General features: G+C 38.6%; 1 protein-coding gene across 1 annotated transcript in view; it reads right to left on the bottom strand.

The window, feature by feature from the left end:
• Positions 1-22,626, bottom strand: part of LOC306765589 (ubiquitin carboxyl-terminal hydrolase 22-like) — a 26,980-nt gene extending 4,354 nt beyond the window's left edge. The window contains exons 1-7 of the mRNA XM_079253071.1: positions 22,216-22,626; positions 21,376-21,408; positions 10,615-10,747; positions 7,424-7,537; positions 7,230-7,331; positions 4,792-4,958; positions 498-657 (exon numbers count right to left, since the gene is read on the bottom strand). Coding sequence (XP_079109197.1) covers positions 498-657; positions 4,792-4,958; positions 7,230-7,331; positions 7,424-7,537; positions 10,615-10,747; positions 21,376-21,408; positions 22,216-22,335 — 829 coding nt within the window. The 5' untranslated portion in view covers positions 22,336-22,626. The remainder of the gene's footprint in view (positions 1-497; positions 658-4,791; positions 4,959-7,229; positions 7,332-7,423; positions 7,538-10,614; positions 10,748-21,375; positions 21,409-22,215) is intronic.
• Between the last annotated feature and the right edge of the window lie 950 nt (positions 22,627-23,576).

Here is a 23,576-nt window from a genome sequence, read left to right as displayed (position 1 = left end):
CAATCAGAGAAGGTCTAACAGTTGACTCTGTATGAGTCAGCCCATCATAACACTGCAGCAGGGTCTATTGACATTCTTTACACTGAATCCTTCGTGTCCTCTTGGTACACGGAATTGTCAGTCTCCTTCAGAGTGTGTCCAGGGATGTAAGAGACTATGTTCCATGGGTAGAGCTACTGCCAGATCAGACCCAGTTGGTGGTTCAGTGTGACACTCACTTCTCAATCTTGACTCATTAATTTTAATTGTTAAATTCAAATAAAAACCTACACTGGCAGCAGAACGGGCATAAATATAGTACAGTAAGCACTTTCAAATGACTTTGTTTAAAGGAAAAGTTTATGTGTGCACATTATATATATATATATATATATATATATATATATATATATATATATATATACACACACACACACACACACACACACACACACAGACACACACACACACACACACACACACACAGTGTTGATCAGAAAGATGTGTGCATAGCTTACTGATGGTGTCTCCTTTGCAGTGCCTATGTAGTACATCCAAAGCTGCGATGAGGAACTCGTGGGCATCTTGCTGCTCGTAGCCTGCGAGGTGACGTGCATGAGTCCACACCAGGTGCAGCAGCCGGAAGGGAATGTGGGGTGAACGGTGACCCGAGTAGAACTAGGAGCAAGTATTGGAGATCAGTGAAGGAAAGGTGGCTAGTCTAATATTCAACAATTTGCCATCATAGATCTCATAGCTGGAAGACTTTTCATAATTTTCAATCAATCCATTTAAACAATCAATTACTTCTGTGTCTCTCCAGCACTTCCATCTACATATCTCCAAAGGTAGAAATGAAAAGCAACATATAACATCAATGACAGCACGGCAGAGAAGTCAGAGAATGGCTAGGAGCGGTTTTCTTAGCGACAAGATGTAGCTAAAAAAGTAACAGAGCTCAGCTGAAAGCAAGCGATACAAGCAGGCTTATTACTGCCAAAGAGGGCTCTTATTTTTCAACACGTAGGTGTTATGCACACTGTACTTTATTCTTTGCAGTTATCTCTGATGTCTGATTGAGTTGGAAGAAGGAAAGCATACCATGCTAATGTCGCTCTATGAACCTGACAGACTTTTTAACTTTTGTCAGTTTGAGGGTGGGTGACAATGCAAAGATGGAGAAGATTGGAACTGAGTACAGCTTCAGAACCGTCTTGTCTCCTCCCATTGATCCATATGCAAATAACAATATTACATCGTATGTTTTTGCCTTTTAGCCTACATACTGAGAAACATACCAGAAACGTGGAAAAAAAAAAAAGTGGAATATTTTACATAAGGTTGAATCAGACGGGAAGAGAATAAAATAGCCAACACACACTTGGAGCCTGTTGAAGATAGGTGGATTGAGTAGCATAAAAGAGTTTAAATGTTTTTTACTTAAATACAATAGTTTAGCAAATATAGTGAAGTAATCTGTGTTGTGCGAATAATGTGGAACTATTACACTGAGGAGTAACAAGTTGAACCATCGACATTTTTTCAGCCATTAATATTTGAACTAAATAAGGACACTTCTTTAATAATATACACTCTGGCATCCAATCATTTTATATTTAAACGTTACAATGACTGGTTTGTTTTTACTGATGATCAATATAACATTTATCATGCTGGAGTCTCTAAACAAGGAGCTGAAGTGGGATCCAATGGAGTTCATTATTTATTAAAACAAATACAGACTGCTGAATCCAAAATGAAGTAAAAGCAGGCACACAAATCTAAGACATGTCGACCTCCGCTGCTGAGGGACACGAGTCTAGTCTGGCCGTATGCCGACCAACACTGAGCTGGGATCCCAAAGACATGCTAGATTTGAACCAGTCAAATCCTTCGAGTAGGAACTTTTACCAAGAGTTTTGTTCTTAACTCAAATGATCAACTGACACTGAGTTGCATTTTCAGTGAGAGTAAGAGCGTGTCATGTTGGGTGCTTTTTATTCAGCACTCACTGAGGTCTGAAAGTGTTAACATGACGTAAACAGAGAAAACTGATCAGTTTTTAATGGAATTTTATCATGGCACAATAAATGCAGGGAAATGAAGGTAAATGGGGTTTAGTTTGGTTGAAAAGGCGTAAATCATCCGCTCAAATGCTTGTTTTTTTGTTTTTTTTATAAAGTCCATTTTGACTTCAGACAGTTTACAGTAACATATCAGTTCATAAAGGAGCATTTTGGTATTTTGTAGTTTGTCACTTTCTGATGACAACAGTTTGCATGGGGGTATGAACATGCTCAAGCCTGGTCAGAAGTATGCGTGATGGTACCCACTGATCCATGAAAAGTATTTCTTTGTCCATCTCGACTTATACGTGGAACATGGTGTACACATTCTCTTCACATTCTCACCAACTTTGTACATGAGGCCCCAATACTGAACCCTGATCTGCGTTGTGGGGTTTAAGAGATTAGTTCATACTTCCTTCATATCTTATGTGGCCAAAAAAAAAAAACCTCAACCAAATGAAATCTAACAGGCTTCTGCAAGTCTGTTGTTGGGATGGGGGGGGGGACGACTCAACACATACATTGCAGCACCACTTGCCATCTGTGGACGTGTATATACTGTGGAGAAAGAGGGTGTAAGTGAAGCAGCGTGGGAGCAGACCAGGCACTCATTATGTAATACTCTTGGTGGATGAATAACAAATAGGTAAATAAGCTGAATGATAAACTTCTTCATTTGGACTTAATATTTTTATATTAATAACTGAAGTTATCCCTTTCTCTGTAAAGCTCTTGCAGCAGCCAATTGGTCCTGAAGCATGGAGCAGCATCCCAGCCTCTGGATCTGAATGCATCAGTAACAGTTTCAGCTGCAGCTTCTGCTCATCATTGGCAGCTTGATGATCTTCCTGGCATATTTTAATAAGAGAAGCAACTGTGGTTTAGAGCAGTGGATCTCAAACTAGGGGTTTGGACAGCCATGGGGGCGGGGCCCCAAGATAATTGGAAAACATATATAATCTACATTTATCAAATAAATTTGAGATTCTTACCAAGGCTGTCAAAACTAAACCAATATTGCAACTTAATCCTCACGTAATGCAGACGCAACAGCATTAATAAACACACCATATTAGAAATATGAATTTGGCACTATGTTCACAAGAGAAGTTGATTTTGGGCATGTAGGCACTTTATCACAGCGGTAAACCGAATCCTCCAAAAACCACCTTATTCCCTTTATTAATAAAGATTCTGACAGTTTTCCAGCTGTACATTTAGAGGATGGCTGCGAGATGAATCACTCAGTCGTTGCGTGGGGTCGAGGTTTGCGAACAACAAAGTATGTCATCTTAAGGATTGTGGCTCAAAAAGTTTGAGAATCACTGTTTTAGAGTGTTCCCCTGGGATGGAAACAAGAACGCCACTGTAAGCACCGGCCTACCCTCATCTCAGGTCTGCCCTGGATGGCAGCTGCTGCCGAGATGGGAGCTGCACATCTCAACCAACAACCACAACACAGACGGGGTCAAGTTATTTAAAATCAGTCAACATGTCCTTTGTGAAACAACTGACTGACAATTAGCATTTAGTGCTAACAGGTTAGCAACAGAAAACATGTGAATAAGAAAAGGGGATTAATCATGAAGAACTCTGTTCTATTATCATGAAGCAAATGACAGCCGAGAGCTGAACTGCGAGAAAAGCAAGAAGATGTTAACACCTGACGCTGGATGACAGAAAGTAGACTGCATTTCTGAAATACTATCATCTGATATTACAACAAATATTAACATCAAATACCTATATATACACCTGGTATTGCCATTCAAACTGACTGGGGACCACGTGATCCAACTCTTAGGTCTTAAGTATGAAATATGGCTGTGAAAAATAATCTGCTCTGACTGATCAGGTTCAATAAAAAGTGCTTTTTTGCTAATAAGCTAAAATAAATAAATAAATTGTTAAATGCAAACATTTCATACACAAAAGCTAAACATTCAGTGTTCAGAAGGTGTTTAAGCTGAAGTTAGTCTAGTCAAAAACTAATTTTGTCAATAACCTAAATTTGCACATTTACAGCATTTCATAAAGCTATTTAAGCAAATTACAAACCATAACACAAAACAATTATTCTCATCATTGCTTTCAACATGTCTTATAGACAGATCATAACTTTTAATAATGTGATCTTTTATCATTTGTTTATTTTGTCCTATTAACTGACATGTCTTGTGTCCTCAGTGCATTATTGAATGCCTCTTGTAGAGGCACAGTAATGTTTAGCATTTGTTCTCACAACTGGTTTTCTAAACATGCATGTTCCTCTGAGACTGTATTGACCCGTCTTAGTTGGAAAAACCTTTGAATACCAAAGTGGATTTCGAGATTATTCTTATGTTTTTTTTGTGTGTGTGTTTTTTTAAAATTAGAAATGCTGTCTTACATGTGTTTCCCCACACATTCAGTTAGTAATGTATTGTAGTATGTAGGAACAGTACAGATGACATATCATTTCTACCTGATTTTTGATTATATAGAAGTGAAAATGATTTGGATATTTTGAATTAACATAATTTACATATTAGTTTTATTCTACATTCTACCACTTTAATTAAATGTGGATCAGTACATTCCTTGCAGGCAGGTTTTTCCCTCGAGAAAAATATATTGTCGTTGTCATGTTGCCTGCTAAATCACATCCCAAATTATATCTGTAAGTTAGCCAAAAATACAGCTAGATTTGTGCGATTTAACAGACATAAGTTCAAAGTTCACACATAAGAAGTGAGCATAATACCTCTTGAAAAAGCTGCGACATCTCACACACCAGACAGGAGTTTGATTGCATTTCGCACTTGTGTCTGTCAGAGAGAAAGAAGTCCCGCAGCAGAGGTGTGTGTGTTAGGGCCTGAACAATACAGTTCATGAAACATGTGTTGCCCAGGTTAATTAGCCCTCGTAAACCTGCAAAGCAAGATGAGAGATAGAGAGGCATGAGAAGAGCACCAGGGTAAGACAGCACTCATTTTACACTCATACTGCTGGCAGCCGAGATTTAAATAATCACCAATTAAATGGGAAAAAAAAAATGTAACAGCTTCATTTGTGGCTCAACATATAGAATCGCTAAGTACCGTAGCTCGTTTAAATTTAGCCTAATTTAAAATTCAACAAACCTTTCATTGTAGATTTCATTTCAAATGGAAACTTGGCAAAATTTATAATCTCCTATTTACAGATACTCAAACCAATAATTTGGTACTAAGTGGAAGCCAGGACTTCTTTGGATAATTCTTAAGAGGTTTATACTCATCCCATTCCTCCTCTCCTCATTCTCAAGCCTCATCAGGTTGGGTGACAAGCTTATGACAAGAGTCAGCTTAAAACCTCTTCACAAATGCATGCCTGGGTTTTAGTGCGGGTCATTTAAAGATACCTGTGAAATCTCTGAGATACTCCTGCTTTTCCTCATCACTCCTTAAAATATTGCCTCCAGTTCCATGCACTATGAATGGTATTAGCCAGAGGATAGGCATGCTTAATGTTTCCAGAGCATAGCAAGTGAAGTCAATTCCAGAGGGAACAGTTTTTTGTTTCATCTAACTCAAGAAAGCTTTACATAATCACCTTTAAGACCTTTCACTATAACAAACTCCAAATGGGCCATCATCTGGCTTTTACTCATCGGTGGAACTGAGCTAACCACTTCACCATAAAGGCTGTGGAATGCTATGGAGAAGGTCGTTTCTGCAATAAATTGTGTCTTAGAAAACTTAAAACCTTAGGCAATGTTTTAAACCCTATGTAAGGCAAGGCTAGTTTATTTGTATAGCACATTTCATATGCAAGACCATCTAAAGTGCTTCACATAAAACATCAGGAGCATTACAGCTTGATGTAGAGGAAGTATTAACAAGTACATTACCAACAAACGTTACAAAGAAACCAAAGAAATGAAATAAAGACAAACAATCTGCAGTAGAAGATAAAACAAATTAAGTATAAGTTGCTATATGAGGAATTGGGTGGGGGGGAACTGTTGGAGTTTTGGCAGACCTACAGTTATCTGAGAGTTTGTTCCATGTGTGAGGAACATAAAAAAAACTAAATGTTGCCTCTCAATGTTCTGCTGTGACTCTGGGAACAGAAAATCATGGCTTGACCCTGATGACCTGCGGGATCTGGTCAGTTCATAACAAACCACAAGATCCTGAATGTGTTTGAGCCCTAAACCATTTATTGCTTTGCAAACTGACAGCAAGATTTGAAGTCAGTTCATTTAAGCAAGTGTAAAGATCTGACAACAGGAGTTAACAGATCAACACTACAGAAGTATGACTGGCCACAGGCTTGCCACTCCAGAGATTCTAGTATGCCAGGACTTGGTTTTTGTCATAACATGCAGTATTAATAGTGGGACTTTGCCGATAAATCTCAAGAATGGGTGCAGCTGAGTACAATCTGAGTCAAAATATTTCTATAAATTGAATTTCTTTTGAGATGTTTTTCAGTCTGTTCAAATTTGCATCTATATTATAAAACAAAGTAAATAAAGAGAGGGTGTTTGAAGGCTTCTCCAATCCGTTTGGTTCATGGCTGAACAGTACAGTGTTGGGTCAAGTCCGCCAGAAAAACTGTGTGTATCCTGGAGAAGAACCCAAACCTGCAAATTAATTAATGTACAGTCCATCACTGAACAGGTGAAGCACAGCCTGGTCTTGGGTCTAATCCAACTGAGGACTGGTTTGATAAGAGAATGCTCAGTGGGAGCTTAAACACATTATATTGGTCCTGGCATGAATACACACACACAACAACACAGTTATTGCCAGTTAGGCTGACTAATCGAGCTGGCTAATGATCTGAAAGGACAACTCAGATAAAGGTTACGGTGACAATGTGTTAAAAGTGAGAGTGACTACAGAACAGAAGGATACAACAAAGCAACTGGTTGTGAAAACAAGAAAAGAAGAAGTCCTTCTGCACAAAGAGCAACAAACACCAGCCTGTTGTTGGTGTGTGTCTATCTATGAGGAACATTGTGTTCTGCCTCTCGCTGTGCACTGCTTGCATGACGACCCAGTGCAACTGACCTTGGGTATCACAGTTAAATGCATGAGTGACCCCTGAGTGCACTGACACAATTTACACACAGCATGCACACAGAAAACTGTCAAAGAATGAAAAGCTCTACTGATTAAGACGCGTAGACGAACACCAAGCTCGATTGCCCACCTATGGTACAGTTTGTAGTGATTTTCCTTCGCTTTGGATTGTGTCGTAATAAATCTAGTTCCCTCTTGGTCGGCTCCCATGTTGTGTATTTTTCCCCGATACCTGTGAACACAAAAACACCAATGTGGCTGAAGTGAGATATGAGAGAAAATGGTTTCAAAGCTGAATTCCTTTCTCTGACCAGAATGCCATACCTTGCCATTTCCAGGCTTTCCTCTGTTCCTCTTTGGCAATCTGCTCCATGTCTTTGTCGTATATGTAGTCTTGACACACAAAACAATATATCCCACCATATAATAAGTCTATTGCTGGAGGGAAGCAGAGAGGGGATGAGTTATTACAAATCGTTTTTGCAACTAAGCAAAGCACCTTGGATTTATTACAACTTCACCATTTCAGCAAGCTTTGAGGCAAATGTTTCACCGTCTCATTGTGTGTGATGAGGAAATGATGAGATATGATATGTATTTGGTTCCCACTCCCACCTGTGATTTTTGCTAAACACATATACCACCATCTTCCATTCTCAAAGTCCACGGCAATATTACTCAACCTGTTGCCGTGACAATCTATATTTAGACTAACAGTACATAATTTTTTTTTTTTCTTTTCAAAAACAAGCCATATTTGGTACTGCCCACAGCAAGGAGGTGAGTTGCAGCATCATATGGAAAAAATGTAACAATGTTGTATGTGTGTGTTCCTGTAAGTTCCCATGTTGTGAAGCAAGAACACATACATTATTGAGTAGCCCTGCAGCACCTTATTTAGATAGAAAATAGAAAAATGTATCAACTAGTCTCAGTACGGCACAAAACATGGCTAGGACGACATCAGTCCTGCTCAGCTGAGGGAAGAAGGTGAGGGAACGAAAGGACAGGGATGTATAGGGGAAAACAGAACGAATGCAAAAAGGAAGAGAAACAAGCAGACAGAAAAAGGGAAGATGATTTGAGCAGAACTGAGGACGAGACTGTTCAGAGTAGAAAGCAAAAGGGGGAGTAACGATAAAGTAGAAGGATGGCCGAGAAGAGAGCCTGCGTTAGAGACGTACGGCAGACAGGGGAGTTCGGATTAATTTGATTAGAGGTAGAAATGAGCAGAGTACCACTGTCAGGGCAGCTCCTGTGGAAAGCTCAAAGTTAATTAACACTGTAGTCCTGCACTTGGGGTGCATGCATGCAGCCAAACTGTTGAAATGCATTAAATCAATTAAAACCATTAAGGCAACTACTAAGCCACATTTGAAATGGTAGTCGTCTTAAAATGGCAATAACAGCCACACTACTGTCACCACCGGTGTCATAATTAGCTAGCCTCCATGAGGGTAATATCTAAATCTTGCTTATTAGTATGTTACTAAGGATAATTGGCATGTTAGGCTGAAATGAGACCTTTTAATAGCTGTGAGTTAGGAAAAGCTTCTCCTCTCCCTTACTGCACCGTGAAGTGGGGATGACAGTGAAAAGAGCAGGATTTAACTGGCCTCGGCTGTCATATTGAAATAGTAAAGAACTGCTGTGAAGAGGAGGATCAACTCCTTGACTGGTGAGAAGAGGACGTAACCCAAAATGAAACTGTTTGTTCAGTTAGTTCAGCAGTATTTGCTTGTATATGTGGCATAATTTCAAGAGAATAAACAGAAAATACAAAACGTGATTCATAGAAAAAAAAAATATATATATATATTTTTTTTTTTATATCCAAATTCCAATTTTTTTTTGTGGCTACTAGATGATTGGTGTTTGTGGGACATTTTTTACATTTTACCCCAATAATAAATATTAAAATTGTTTTTATCATCTGACCCAGAACACATGATTTCCACAAACAAAACAGTTCGGTCAAAATCATCCCAAAAAAAACTACTCTTATTTGAACTGTAACAAATATTATTAGAAATATATGATGCAAAACCTTTAACACTAAGTGTATTCCACTTTTTTTTTTTTTTTTTTTTTTTTTTTTTTTTTAGAAAGGTGCGTAAGAAACAAAAGTAAAATGGTTTTATACTCGCAAGCGATATAGATCTATAAAACTAACTGTTTGGATAATCTCTTTGTGAAAAGCACTGGCAATAAAAATCAGTTTAAAAGGCAAGGAGTTAAAGATGAAACACTTCTTTAAAAGAGTCTTTAAATACAAATCTTCATCCAGTAAACAAACAGGAACATTGTCCAAAACCTATTTTTTGTTTGTTTCAGATAGTAGCTGTTTTAATTCCATTATCAAAGTCATTTGAAGGAAGATTTCAAATGTACAAAATTCTGCATCAGGTGCTTTAAAAGCGTGAAGTTACAAATTACATACAGATTTATTTCACTGGGTTCAAACAAGGTTTAGTGGATCACTACATCGCAACTCCAGTTTGCTAAATCTTTCAGGTCTTCTGCAGTCAATGTTTTCTGCCCACTATCCTGACAGGTTTTCTTTTTCTCCCACACTGAAACCATTCTCTTTACCTCGCATTAGTTTGTTACATTATGATAGAGAAGTCACTGGATTCAAAAAGCTTGGAAATTTGCATTAAATGGCCTTGATAAATAATGACTGAACATGAAACGACACTTGCAGCCAGTATTGTAGAATACAGGTAGGATGCAGGATGAATGCTGAATTAGCTTTTTTTTTAGGGGCACCTCACAAAGAAAATCTGCAAAAGTTCATTACTGCCGCTTGAACAATGTCTTAAGGTTTTTAATTAATCTTGCACTCATAATAGTTACCCAGTTAAAATCAACCAAAGGCCACCTTTTACTTATTTATTTATTTGCATACACTCAAAAGCTAAAATGTTCTGCATGACAGGGATGACATCCGACCTTTTCAGAAAACCAATACTGCTGAGTGTCATAGCCTCTGAAGTAATCAATCAAATGGCACCACAGCAGGAACCATCCAGTGGTTTAAGGTTAGTGGATGTCACAGGAGCAGAAATCCACTTCCCATAATTAAATGCAGATGGTAATGTGGGTTGCTACAAGGTGATTGAGGGTCATATTAAGAATCCAAATGAAATTCTTACCTTTTTTTTTTTAAACAAGATGTTCAACAATGGTTTTGTAGGATATTCTCCAATCTAGCTAAATTATCAAATGATTATAATAACAAAAGCTAAGTGGAGGTAATTAAACCTCTTCTCAGTGGAATCAGGTGCATTATTGGCATTCCTTCAACAGAACGTATAAAGCAATATAACAGTGTAGTTTTAAATGATGAGTGTGTATTGCAGAAAGACAACGATGCAGGGGAATTTTAAGGCAGGGAATGAGTCTAGATGTTGCAATGGGCATTGATAAGTCACATCACAATAGTTAAGATAAAACAGCTTCAAGACCCATTAGATACTGTACATTCATGTTTCACGAACCAGTGGGTGACTTACCTAGATTGTGTCTTTTGTTTTTTGCATGTTCGTGGATGTGTTTCTTCGTAAAACAGCCAAAAAAGACGCAGTACAGACAAGAATGGAGCCGGTTCAGGTGTGCCCCACACATGTGACAGATACACGACTTGGCCTGTAGAAAAAGACCCAGGGGAGGAGGGGGGTTGAGGGGCGACAGAGGAGAAAAGGAATTAATAACAAGGACGGACAGGGTACTGAGTGGATCTCTTTCTGCCGAAAACAGATTTCCATCTTTCCGTCAGTCACACAAACACTTCGGAGGTCACGGTGCTTGAATCAACTCGATATAAAAGCAGACTGAAGACTGTTCAGCCTGTTCACAAATTGATTGCAGTTGAAAAGCAGCAACATATTCCATACAGAATCCTTCACCCTTTAACACATTCTGGCAAAATGGGATTTAATGTTTGTCATGCACATAGAAGGAGGCACAAAAATTTAGCACACACATCACAGTGTGTCTGAGTGGTTGGACGCAAACACTTAAAAAAGACCCGAAAATTTTGCATTAGAATGCCTGACACCAATGTCAAACCTGCAATAAGTCAATCCAAGCTCTAAACTTATCAACAATCCGCATTGTATTTGGTAGTCATGAAGCAAATGTGTACAAATCTTTTACACAAAGACTGTGACAAGATGTTCAATTTATCCTGACAAGAAGACCCAACTCCAAATGGGAAAATGCAGAGAGACAGTCCAAAAAAAAAAAAAAAAAAAAAAAAAAAAAGTCTAGATTCAGTTCTCAAACTGGGAGTTGGGAATTTGGCGTCATCTCGGAGAGAGAAGCTGATTTTGGGGCTGTAGGTGCCTTCTCTCAGCAGTGAACCAAAACTACAAAAAACCACTGTATCTTCCTCATATATAAGGATTCTGACAGTTTTCCAGACGTACATTTAGAGAATGGCTGCAAGATCACCCATTTGATATATCATACAATAAATCACTCAGTCATCGCACGGCAGTAGCGGTCACAATGCGAACACCAACATTTGTTATCTTGGAAGTCGTGACTCAAAAAAGTTGGAGTACCACTCACGCAGAGGAGCCAATTGTGACACATTCTGTTTGTGAGTCCAGTCAAAACCTTCTGGTTTTATTAGGACTCGTATCTTAAGAGAGACATCGTGTCAAAGTAACACAATGACAACAGAAAATAAATAACAGACTGTGCAGATGTAAAGTCATTCTAAAAAGAATTTTCAAGAAAAACATAAAATGGATAAATGAACCAACTAACATGATATATAACAAAAAAGAACAATGATTGTCGCAAATACAAAATCTTTGGTGCTCCTAACACTTTCTGTTTTGCATAATGTGAACTAGAATACGCAATCTGCATGCTCTGAGTAACTGGAGGAGGGGGGAAAAGGTGCAGACATTCTGCAATGAGCCGCCCACTCAAGAGACAAGCAGAAGGAAAGAAAATAAGAAGCAGGTAAGATTCATAATGAAACAGAACTACTGACTCAAACTGAAGATCAGTTTTTCCATTTCTGGCACAATAGTATAAAACTAGCCTGCAAAGCGGGCACCCACCCTAAAGATACTGAAGATGAACTCAGTGGACCTGTACAGCATTGTCTGCCGACTGACAACTTTTATCTAAAGAAACAATAGTGAAACTAGACACCATCAAATGTTACCAGTGAAATAAAAGAGGTTGTTCCAGTTTATTTAACTTCCTTCTATCTGGATGACACAAACACACAAATTTGAACATCCTCGTTGAACTTTACATAGTCAAGTGAGATATTCTGTTTATTGTAATAATAAAGGTAGTTGTGTTGATTTTTAAAAACCCACATGATGAATGAAAACTTCACAACTAATATTATATTTTATTTTAAAAGGTTATGATTCATATTATCAAGTAAAGTAACTGTAAAATAAAAAAAAAAAGCAGCAGAGGAAGGAAGCTCCTGAAAAATTCACTATTCCAATGATTTTAAGCTTATTGAACAAACAGTGATCTAACTGCACTACTGCGACTGTATCATTACCTGGAGAAAAACATGATATTTTTCTTAACTTGCAAATATCAGCTACTATGTGTCCTTATGTGAAACTGTTCAAACTGTGCGACACTAAAAAGGGGAAAAATAAGTGCTGTAGTTAATTATTAAAGAAATCCATGAAGGAGAACATTTTATATAGCACAGTAGTATTATTTCATGATAACCTTGGAACAGATGACCACATGTCAAATTTAACCCACAGCAGCTACATTGCTGATTATAAAACTCAGATGTGTATTCTACAAGCTCCAACATTTGCCGCTGTTACAAAAAGCAATTCGCGTCTGAAAGGGACTTAATAGAAACTAATGCAGCTCATTTTCATTGAGACAGATGGCCGACTCATTTTCAATAAAAATGAATTTCACACTGCGTGCTAAATTTCAGCTAAACTGATACATCTTGTATGTGGGAGTGGATGGAAATTTAACAGGAGCAGGTGGGCGCAACACTGAAAGACCAGGCCCATGCAGGACAACTGTTAGGGTTGGGATATACTCGCTGTGTACGCTTGGCAATGTTCAGCTTAGCCAAACCACCAGGCAGTAGATTGTGATCAAATATTTACTTGGGAATGATTGTGGCAAAGTGCAAGAAATATGGTACCGATGTAATGCTGCTGCCAGTGGCCAAAAAATAAACAAAAAAAAAAAAAAACTCTCCGTCAGCCCTGCGTTTTGGCTGGACATTAGTAGGCATGGTTTGATAGGGATATGTTGTGATGACACTGAAGCAGGGAGGATATTCACGGCCATAAACTCAAAGCTCTTTTTTATTCAAAGAGGTCTGTTAGTCAGCCATGTCTGAACGAGCGTTGAAAAGAACGCACTGCAACAAAGAAAAGAGGAGAGCTTTTTGAAGACGAGTGACCGAGTACTAACAAGAAGACAAAATGTCACGAAAACCGATATATCTAAACTTTTTACGTGAAAGCTTATATCACAAATTTGCAAAGAGAAAAAATATAGTAAAGACAGAAAGCGAGTGATTTTAATAGCCTAAAGAAAGCTCATGCATTCGTTAGAAAAAAAACAATTCAGGCACATACTGTCTAAAAACGAGAGACAAGTTCAGCCTAAATCCTAAACGAATGCTGTTGCCAGCCTCTCAACCCATCTCGCTTCAGCAGTGATGCATCTAATCCCCGTTCCTCCAATGCACCACAGGCCAAGTCAAATAAAGAAACCTTGAAAGTGCCACCCCTTGCCCTCTTTCTCACCATCCTTTGCTTCAACATCTCTTCAGAGACACCCCCACCCCAGCAAAAAAAAAAAATACCGCTCCCTCCCTTCTCTCCCTCTGACAATGGTACAGAAGATGTCTATTCCCATGTCAGCAGTGCTGCATCTTTGTCTGTGCCCAGGGCGTTTAATGTTCTATTAGATCAGCTATTGATCAGCCACCGGCTCAGATGACTGAAACAAGTGTCACGCAGGTAGCAAGCTCATGTTCATGCCTCACAAGGCCGCATCTTCCATCTGTAACACCCCTCTTTGAGGCCAGTCAGGCTGTATTGTGTGTGCAGTGTCCAAGTTCAAAGCTGTTGATTGATGGAGGGATAGATAAAAAGGCATTGGGCGAAGGAAAAGATTTATAACGCATCTTTACTGTGAACTTACATAGCATTTACATAGCAGTGGGCCTTATATGAATAAGGCCCACTGTGAACTTACATAGCATTTACATAGCAGTGGGCCTTATATGAATAAGGCCCACTGTGAACTTACATAGCATTTACATAGCAGTGGACCTTATATGAATAAGGCCCACTGGGGATGTGAATAGTACTATGCTAAAACAACCCTGCTCCAACAACTATGAATCCTCCAAAGTTGTAAAAACTGCTGACCATAACTACCAACCACACTTCCCACTTGGACTCCACTCTTGCATTCTCTCAGTACGGGTGCATTGCCCCTCCATCAGCATTTAAGTTGATGCATTCATATCCAGCACAGCCAGTGATGTGATGAGCTGTAACCGAGGAGCGGGCGGAATGACGACAACAATTATGATGTGGACAAAGGTCTGGCTCTACTGAGCACGCTCCTGCTGCAAAAAGCACAGGAGGGAGGGGAGGAGAGAGTCCATACAGATGAGAGAGCATGGTTATATGAGAACAGTGACTCACCATGCTGCTAACATTTTCATGCCAGTGCATGCTGTCAACTCACACATCCTCATACTCTAAAAGTACAACGGTATGAATTATATTCTGCATGTGTTCCTATAGACATTTGCATAAACTCCACACAAACAAGCACACGTTGTTAAACATTTGTTCAAAGTAGTCAGGCACAAATATGCACAAATAGCATTCATCATCCTCTTTTATTCTGTATTTAAAATGAACACGACAGAGTAGGCTGGGGAAACTGATGGTGATGCTCCAGAAGCGGGCTGCCGACTGAGCCCGTAGGGATGCTGCCTGTCAGTGCCTTGCCAGGATGATGTTGTAGTCTAGTCCTGCTCCCCCCACCCGACTACGTTGGGCTTGCAACATTCGCTCTCAGTAAGCTGCCCTGGAGATGTACACTATATGAATCTTCTTCTGCTCTCTTTTCATGTCTGTCCTCCATTGGTTCCTTATAACCTCTGTTGACAATGACATGCTGTGTAGGCTTTGCTTGAGAATGCATTTCCACCAAATGAATCAGAGTAGTGGGAGACATGAGTGATTGTTGGTGCATAGTTTAGCCTCATACTGTCACACAGAGCTATAAAGGACATTATAGCTAAACCCCAAGTCTCAGCCTATGGAGTGTTGCTGCTTGCCATCTCCAGGAAAAGAAAAAAAAATGGAATAAATTATGGATGGAGCAGCTCCCTCTGTGCTCAGGGGTTTGAGGTTGTACAGGCTTTAGGTCAGTATAATAACCCTGACTTGGGTTATTACACTGAAAATATACACCAAGCCAATGTTTAATATCAAGTGACACTACCTTTAAAAGTACATAATACACCACTGCAGAAAGGCACAACACACACATCCAGCAAACATTATGTTAGTTCATTAATTGGTAGGCTGGCGATAAGTAGGGATAAAATTTGTCAGGAAGAAAAAATATAGGCAAATAAAAAGAGGAAAGAGAGTGTGTCTACAGACAGGTTAACAAAAGGCTGTGTGCTCATTTGTAAAACCTTGCAGCAACAACATGGCAATATCACGCTGCTGGCCCAAAATGGCACTTATTCAGACACAAATCAAAGGGAGACTGCTCATCTAACATGATTGGTGCAAAGATCCTGAAAGGTGTGCTTGCATTCTCAGATCACATTTATTTCTTCTCTATCCCCACAACACCAATCAAGTTCTGCAGAGCCTTTAACATTACATACAGGAAAACCTATAAGCACTTCAGAACAGAGGCACAGAGGAGCTATTAGTGCACTACAGAGCCATTAAAAGTGACTTATATTAAGCAGACTTGTGTGCTAAATTATCTCACAACAATCTGATGCAACAATCTTCATCGTTCTCACAAGGACAGAGGCAGCCCCAGACATAAAGCCCAGTCAAAGAACAGTCGTCACTTGGGTCCACGGCTTTCACAATAGGGAATAACAGCGTCCACACTGAAAGAGATTGATGGCCTCTTGGTTCTGGACTTGGACAGCCACTGAAGAAAGACTGACAGCTCATTAGCCAGATGGTGGTACTGAGGGAGGGCTGGACAGCAGCCTCGGGCGCATTCAGGCCATGACCAGCATGTTTTGTAGCAATGATGCTTTTCTAAAGCTTGTTGGACAATCACATAAGAAGTGTTATTTCTGGGTGAAGGGAGAGCAATAAAGGGGGGGGGGGGAAAGGGTCAGTCGAAGGGAAAGTTGGAAAGGGGCATCAGTCAAAATGGAAATGTCTTCCAAGAAGGAGCTGAGAGCAAAGTTGGGGGAGTCTCGCAAAGAGGAGTTTAATCCAACCCCACACTCTTTATCAGTGATACAAACTCATACTTAAATCTAAGGCTCATATTACGATACCCTTTGCAAATGACCAACTACCTAACGCAAGAATTAATTTATAAACTTTGCAGGTGTATTTCCTCCATCATCGCTGTTGAGCTAGCACTCTCATGAAACATTCCATCTATCTCCATGACCACCAGGGAGATGGATGAGATGCAAGAGCCCATTGGCAGATCACATATTTTCTCATTTTAAGGCACAGCTGGCAATTTAAAAAAGGAAAAAACAAGCATTGATTGTGAAAAGTGCATCTGCGAGAATAAAAGAAAACATGATTAAGTATGCTACATAGCCTGTAGCTTTTACAAGTTGTTAAATATAGAAATGCCAGATTTTCTGCATCAGAAAACCTGAGAGGCAAAGAGGAAAGCACAAAGTGACACACAAGTCCCACTATTACCCCAGGAGGAGTTTACATTTGTTTAATCTGAGTCACCAAATCCCAGTCACGGTTCCTGATGAACCACAACCACATCAAAAAAGACAGGAGTGACAGGGAGCATGCCGACATGGAAGAAATGGGACTTGATAGGAGCGAGATGCAACATCTGAAATCATCCTGTTTTATATGAGCAATGAGGGAAAAGAACAGGATGGCAAGGGAGGAAAAAAAGGGGAAACTTAGTTCTGAAATTTCAGAAAATTCAAAAGTAAACCTCAGTGTACGGTAAATAATTGCAATTTTTGATTTTTTTTTTTTTTTTAAACACTTAAGGTTTTATATAATTTATAAAAGTATTAGCATTTTTCAACATAAGCAGATATTTTTCTGATTTTATAGGATATTCAAGAAGCAGCTTGCATGCATTGGGTTAAACGAAGTTCACAAACAGAAAAAAATGAATAACTGAAAGCAAGAAAAAGAGGAAGTAGCAGTGTGGGAGAACTCACAAAACAGGGACAAATAAAGCAATATGAAGAGTGCTCAGGAATAGATCCCACTGTTACAAATGTATGCTGATGAGTCACAGCGCATGCCTGTGATGTGATGGAGATAGATCTGACAAAGAGATCTGCTCAAAGCACTAAAATCAGCTACTGCTTGGAATGAGTCGTGCCTTGCTGTATTCACTTGTGTGTGCGTGTTTGTGTGCATGTCAACAGAAAGTAGAGAGGGAAAGGAACAACATAAATGTGTCATCCATGAAAATATATCCATTTTCCTTCCTCTGACATTAACAGCAAATGTCCAGCATCAAGGTTATAAAGGTGCTGCCTCTTCTGATCATATATGATTTGTCAAAAGTAGAAAATGAAAGCTCAGCCAACTCTCTAATCATGACCCTCACTCCCTAAATGAAAGTGACATCAAACTCTTCAAAGCAGTCGCTACTGTAAAATTCTACCAATCCCTCCCAACCCGCTTTCATCTCATCCAGTTCCCGTTCAACTTGAGATATCTCAGATTTAACTGCATCCAAGCTCTTCATCTACATTGAAACAGCATAATAAGCCAGTATATAGTCTGGCTGACAGCAGCAAGCCGTCCACCCCTAAGATAAATAAACAGGGCATGAATTCATAGTTACACAACATAGTATCACAAAGACTAAACTTAAAGCAGAAAAAAGCAAAAAAAAAAAAAAAAAAAAAAACATCCTGGAATTGCAGCCAAGTAAACAACAGAGATTCCGGATATTAAAAAGTGACGGCAAGTTTCAGTCCACATCTGCTTGAATAAAACTTTCTCATGAATTGAGAAGGAAACATTAGAAAATTGCTAAAAGACAAACAAAGGTTTATAATCTGTCCCAATCCCTGACAAACACCAACCCTTCACAAAATGACAGCAGAGTGAAAGACAAATTCAGACCCCAGAGGAAAGATGGGGGTGTGTGTGTGTGTGTGTGGGAGTGTGAGATAATATTTTCTCTCCGGTCTACTGTTTCTTGGGTGAAACCTCTCGGCCTACCAGTTTTGGACAATCAAGACAAATAAGCTGCACCATACATTTCATGTGGAAAGAAAATATAATGAAGTCCAAAAGGAAATCATAAATTCATGTTAGCGATGTCGTTTGGAGTAGATGCTTTGCGTCCATGCATCCCAGTTTCTTCAAGGACGGAAGAATCAAAGCTTTGGGTCTTCAGTATACAGATTTACAATAAACCTTTGGTCTGATGGTTTCTCCCCAGTAACACTGAAGGGAAAACCTTTTTCTTCTTAATAACACAAGTACACTATGGTTGATATTTGTGGATATCGATGTATTAAGAATTAGTGATCAAGTTAAAATCCAGTTATATTAAGTGGGGAATTGAATCAAAAAAAACTAATATTGGGATTTTTTTTAAATTTACATTTTTAATTGATTTTTTTTTGTGTTAAAAAATAATTATTTTAAAAAAATAATTCCATTATAAATCCATTATAAAATTGCCTCATTGAAATTAAGAAAAGAAAAAAAAAATCAAAAATACTTTTGTATATATTTATAGATTTTTTTGTTTTTAGTGTGCAAAAATCAGCAATATTAAAGAATCATGAGAATTGCTATTTAAATCAAATTGTCACCCAGCAAATCGAATCGGGACGAAAGCATATTGTCACAATATGCTTTCCTAATACTGCATAACTTCATGTTATGTCAAGGTAAATATTCATTTCTGATAAATGGGGCATTTAAAATGCAAACCAACATTCTAAACTAATTATTATGCAAATTGTTCCAAAATCAGAAATTGGAAACAAAAAGCCACACAGTGTCATGATGTTTCCCCTATAAACTCCCATCACTTCTTTTCCTTCTGCTGTCTGTCTGTCAGTCATATAGATTTCAGACTCAGAAGTCAGAATGCAGAGCAGGTGACAGATTTCCAACCAATGTTCTTGCACATCACCTGAGAATTGATTTTAGCCTAAGGTAGAGAGGATGACAGCTGCTGAGGACACACTAAAAAGAATGAAAAAAGAAATCAAAGAATAGGTGACAAGCAGCAACTCAGGCTCCAAGACACTGGCTAATGAAACAAGATTACAACCAAATATCTGCTCCTTTAAAAATTGCAGCGCTTACTACGTGTGTGCCGTTGTCAGAAAACGATATGCTGTGAGCAATGCAGTGATAAGCTCGTCTTATCAACCTCAGAGATTCCGAGTACCCCTCATTGTAACTAATCTATTGCTCCAAATTTTGACAGAGGAAGAGCAGATATACATTCTGTTTAAGTGTTCCACAATGTTAAAATGACGTTAATTCGGGCATTACTAGCTAATCCAAAACTCAACAAATCCTTCATTTACACTTATGAGAATTTACAGCATGTACTGCACTGAAGCAACTCCTGCTCTGATTATCACATGAGGTGAGGGGTAAAGAGGATCAATTAAAAGCAGGGGGGCCTGAAGACTGAATAAAGTAAATCTGGACTTTAATTCAGCAACACTTTTCTTCTTTATCCTCTTTAATCTCTCATGTCACAACAACAGAACTGTTCACACACAGCAAGGCTATAAGATAGCAATTACAAGTATAGTTGATTTTAAATCTTATTTGTGTAACATGTATCTATCAAACAGTATGACTGCAGTGGGTAAACAGAAATAAACAAACACATTCATCGTTACTGGACAGTGTACAATGAAAGAAACATAACAAGCTTACTATTTGCTATGTACGAGTGCTTTATAGACGATAAATGTTTAATGACAATGATATGCAAGAAAAGCTAAGTGATGCTCATTTGAAAGAATAAACAACTGCATCAGCAAATGATTAAAAGTGATTTATCAAAGATATATACATTATAATCCAACTTTAAAATGCCAATTGTAATATTACAATTCCCAAAAAATCCTTTATCTAAACTTTACCACGATAAAAAATATCAAACTTCTTACTTGATTGTATTTCATACAGTATACCACCAAAAATTCAAGATGGTTGGGGCTCAGTGGTAAAGCAGGAAGGATAAAGGTAGCCATGTTCTTCAGAATGTGATGTCAGACTGAACAATTTGACACATGAACTCAGTGTTTGGGTCATTGTGTCTGGACATTGTCCAGAGTTGCCCATTTTACACATATAATCCAATTTAATTCTATTCAATTCAGCTTTATCTGTTTAGCACCACTTCACAACAATGTTGTCTCAGGGTAGGAGACTGTGCACAACTGACAGATTAACACTACTGGAAGTAGTCTGGAGTGGGACCTGGGTTGATCGCACAGTAGACACAACCTGATATAAGTCACACAATGGGGAGATGATATTGCTTTGTTAAAATGACATTAAGGGCAGCACACAATGCAATAGACTTACCGATAAAGATGACAGTTTTATACTATGGTCCCCTTCCTATTAGAGGTATGTCCTGCACATTTATGACCTTTCCCTGCTCCAACACACCTGATTCAAATGAATGAGTCATGTGCAGAACTTCATAAGCTGTTGGACACATTGAGTTTAAGTCAGGTATGACGAAGCAGGGAAACCCCATAAAACCCTTCAGAATCGACTTTGGACACCCCTTGTCTAGAAGGGTGGTCTTAGAAATAGAGACAATAATAAAGCCCTCCTTTTAGTTGCTTTGATCAGACTAATTTGTAGCCTTATACTCTTTCCTGTGTAAGCACACTAATTCAAGAATGAGGCTATTTTCTCCTACTACAGTCCTTTACATTTAATATTCAGTCCATTACATGAAGAGGCACTGCAGCAGGTGGGTAAGAAGTGGAGAGAAAGCAAGCCAGCGCTCATTCATCTACCTGCATTATGTCAGTGAAGAAGAGGAGGGGATAAGCATCAACTCACCAGCTCTGTCCATCCTGCATCACTCTGAGGAACCTAATTTATCACAACGACATAGAAACGTAGGACATATATAAGAAAAGCATGGACTTCTGATGAGCAAACAACAAATTGTTTAAGTGAAGACAAAGCTACGTTTTGTGTTAATGTCACGAAAAAAACAGTGAGAAACAGCTGACAACGAGGAAGAGTAAGGGTGGGAAAATGACATCACATTGTCGAGAACTACTGGGAGCGGTGTAGGCCGAGCAGGTGTAGGATCAGTCCAGAGAAACTAGCACTAAAGCAGTCGGCTGAAGTCTCCTCATTCAAACTACTGAGCAAATAACCAGGGTCGTATACACAGATCCGGGATGCTCAAGGGAGAACCGCTATTTTATGGACCCAGCATTGGTGAATGGAGATACACAATAGGTCCATTTGGTGTAGTACTGTTAGCCTGTGGGCACAACTCTCCAAAAACCCCAAGTTTACTCATCCAGAAAACCACACAGCCAACCGTGTTGACTGGCTTAAGACAAAAGGGTTATTTCATAGATGTTTCAATTAATAAAGTCAAATTGAGTTTTGCAGTCAATACTCCAAATAAGCTGCAGGTTTCCGCAGTTTATCAAGCATACAGTACTACAGCTAGCTAACTTACCGGTGGTGATAACCTAGCTGGCTAACAGCAGTGTTGCTGCTGCAGGAGTGCAGTTTCAGTATGAGCGGATTTTTGTTAAACTCTTTCAGTGATTGTGCTTCATGTGGGACAACATATTCACACTAATTAAATGTGTGTCTGTGGCACATCGAAATGAGTTTTTGTTTCAGAAGCTAACGTTGCAGTTCCTGTGTTTTTACCTTGCGTCTCCGGGTCTCAGCAGTACCACTCCAAACAAAGCATTGGTAAATGACTCGAAGGTTTTGTTTCCAATTATCCACCTTATAACCGTTCACATGGGAGCACCCGGCCGGACTCATGACAGACAAAACATTCAGTATGAGTTTTTAGGTGACAATGAAGAGTCTCCTGGATTATTCACTTAGCTAGGTTAGCTAGCTCGAACTGTCTGTCCAGAAATGGTTTCCGTTTGGAAATGGGACAATCGATGTAGTATCCAAAAATGCTCCTCGGGCATCTGATAAACACCGTCTTTGATCAACTAGCTATAAATCGGGTCATGAAGTCATCTAACAGAATTTTTACTTATGTAAAATTTCTGCTTTCCTTTGTCTTTTGACAGTTGTCTTTTCCTTTAACGTTAGCTCTACTTCCACTCTCACGATTAGTTAGCTTTCTTTCTCTAGTTAGCCTGCTAACTCTCAACTACAGCTCCACAATGCCCGCCCAGTGTGAACCATGATTTGCCAACACAAAGACGTTACGTCACTACGTTCAATTTTGGGGTACGTTGGGTGCGCTTGGTTTTATGTTTGGCGTGTGCCGTCTTGGTAATTTTGGCTCGAAAACCGCTGGGTTCATCACTATCGTCGCATTGACGAAAATATCCCCCACTCCCATTCAGGACAATAAGGAGTATATAACCGATCCAGAATTTATGACAGCGTAATTCTGAATGGTGTAAACTGCACCCATGGGTACAGGATTGTGCTTCATTTTGCAAAGGAGTTATGCTCTATGTAAAAACAATTCTTTTATTTATTTATTTATTTATTTATTTATTTTAGAAAGACTGATAACTATTTTAAAAATGTAATCGGCTTTGGACACGTTTCATTGTAAATTTAGAAGTTATACGTAGTTCACTGGATAACTGCAATCTAATCGTTATCTACTGTAAAATAATTAAGCTGGTGCACCATGTTCAGAAAATATTAGTCTTGAGATTTTGATGTTCACAAATATATTTTTGTCTTTAAATATCTAATAGCAATTTCCAATGCACCGAAATTCATCTGTAAAATAAAATACTGTTAGAAAATTTCAGCAAGTCTATATTGTGTTATGCTTTTTAATTAAGGTTGAATTTAAATGAATAAACCCTCTTTAAATCATCTTTAAAATTTTAATGTAATCAAGTAATTACAGCAAAATTTGGTGATTAATGCAAGAGATCACAGATTGCAGACTGATGGAAAACACAGCTTGTCTCTATGAACATTTTCTATATCCTTTTTATTATTATTATTATTATTATTGCAAAAACTTAGTGATGATATATATAAAAAAAAAAAAAACCAAAAAAAACATCTGCCTCATA

Source organism: Telmatherina bonti, assembly GCF_933228915.1.
Source record: "Telmatherina bonti genome assembly, chromosome: 14".
Lineage (NCBI taxonomy): Eukaryota > Metazoa > Chordata > Actinopteri > Atheriniformes > Telmatherinidae > Telmatherina > Telmatherina bonti.
The sequence above is the reverse complement of the archived record's forward strand: the minus strand, read 5'-3'. Positions and strand labels throughout refer to the sequence as shown.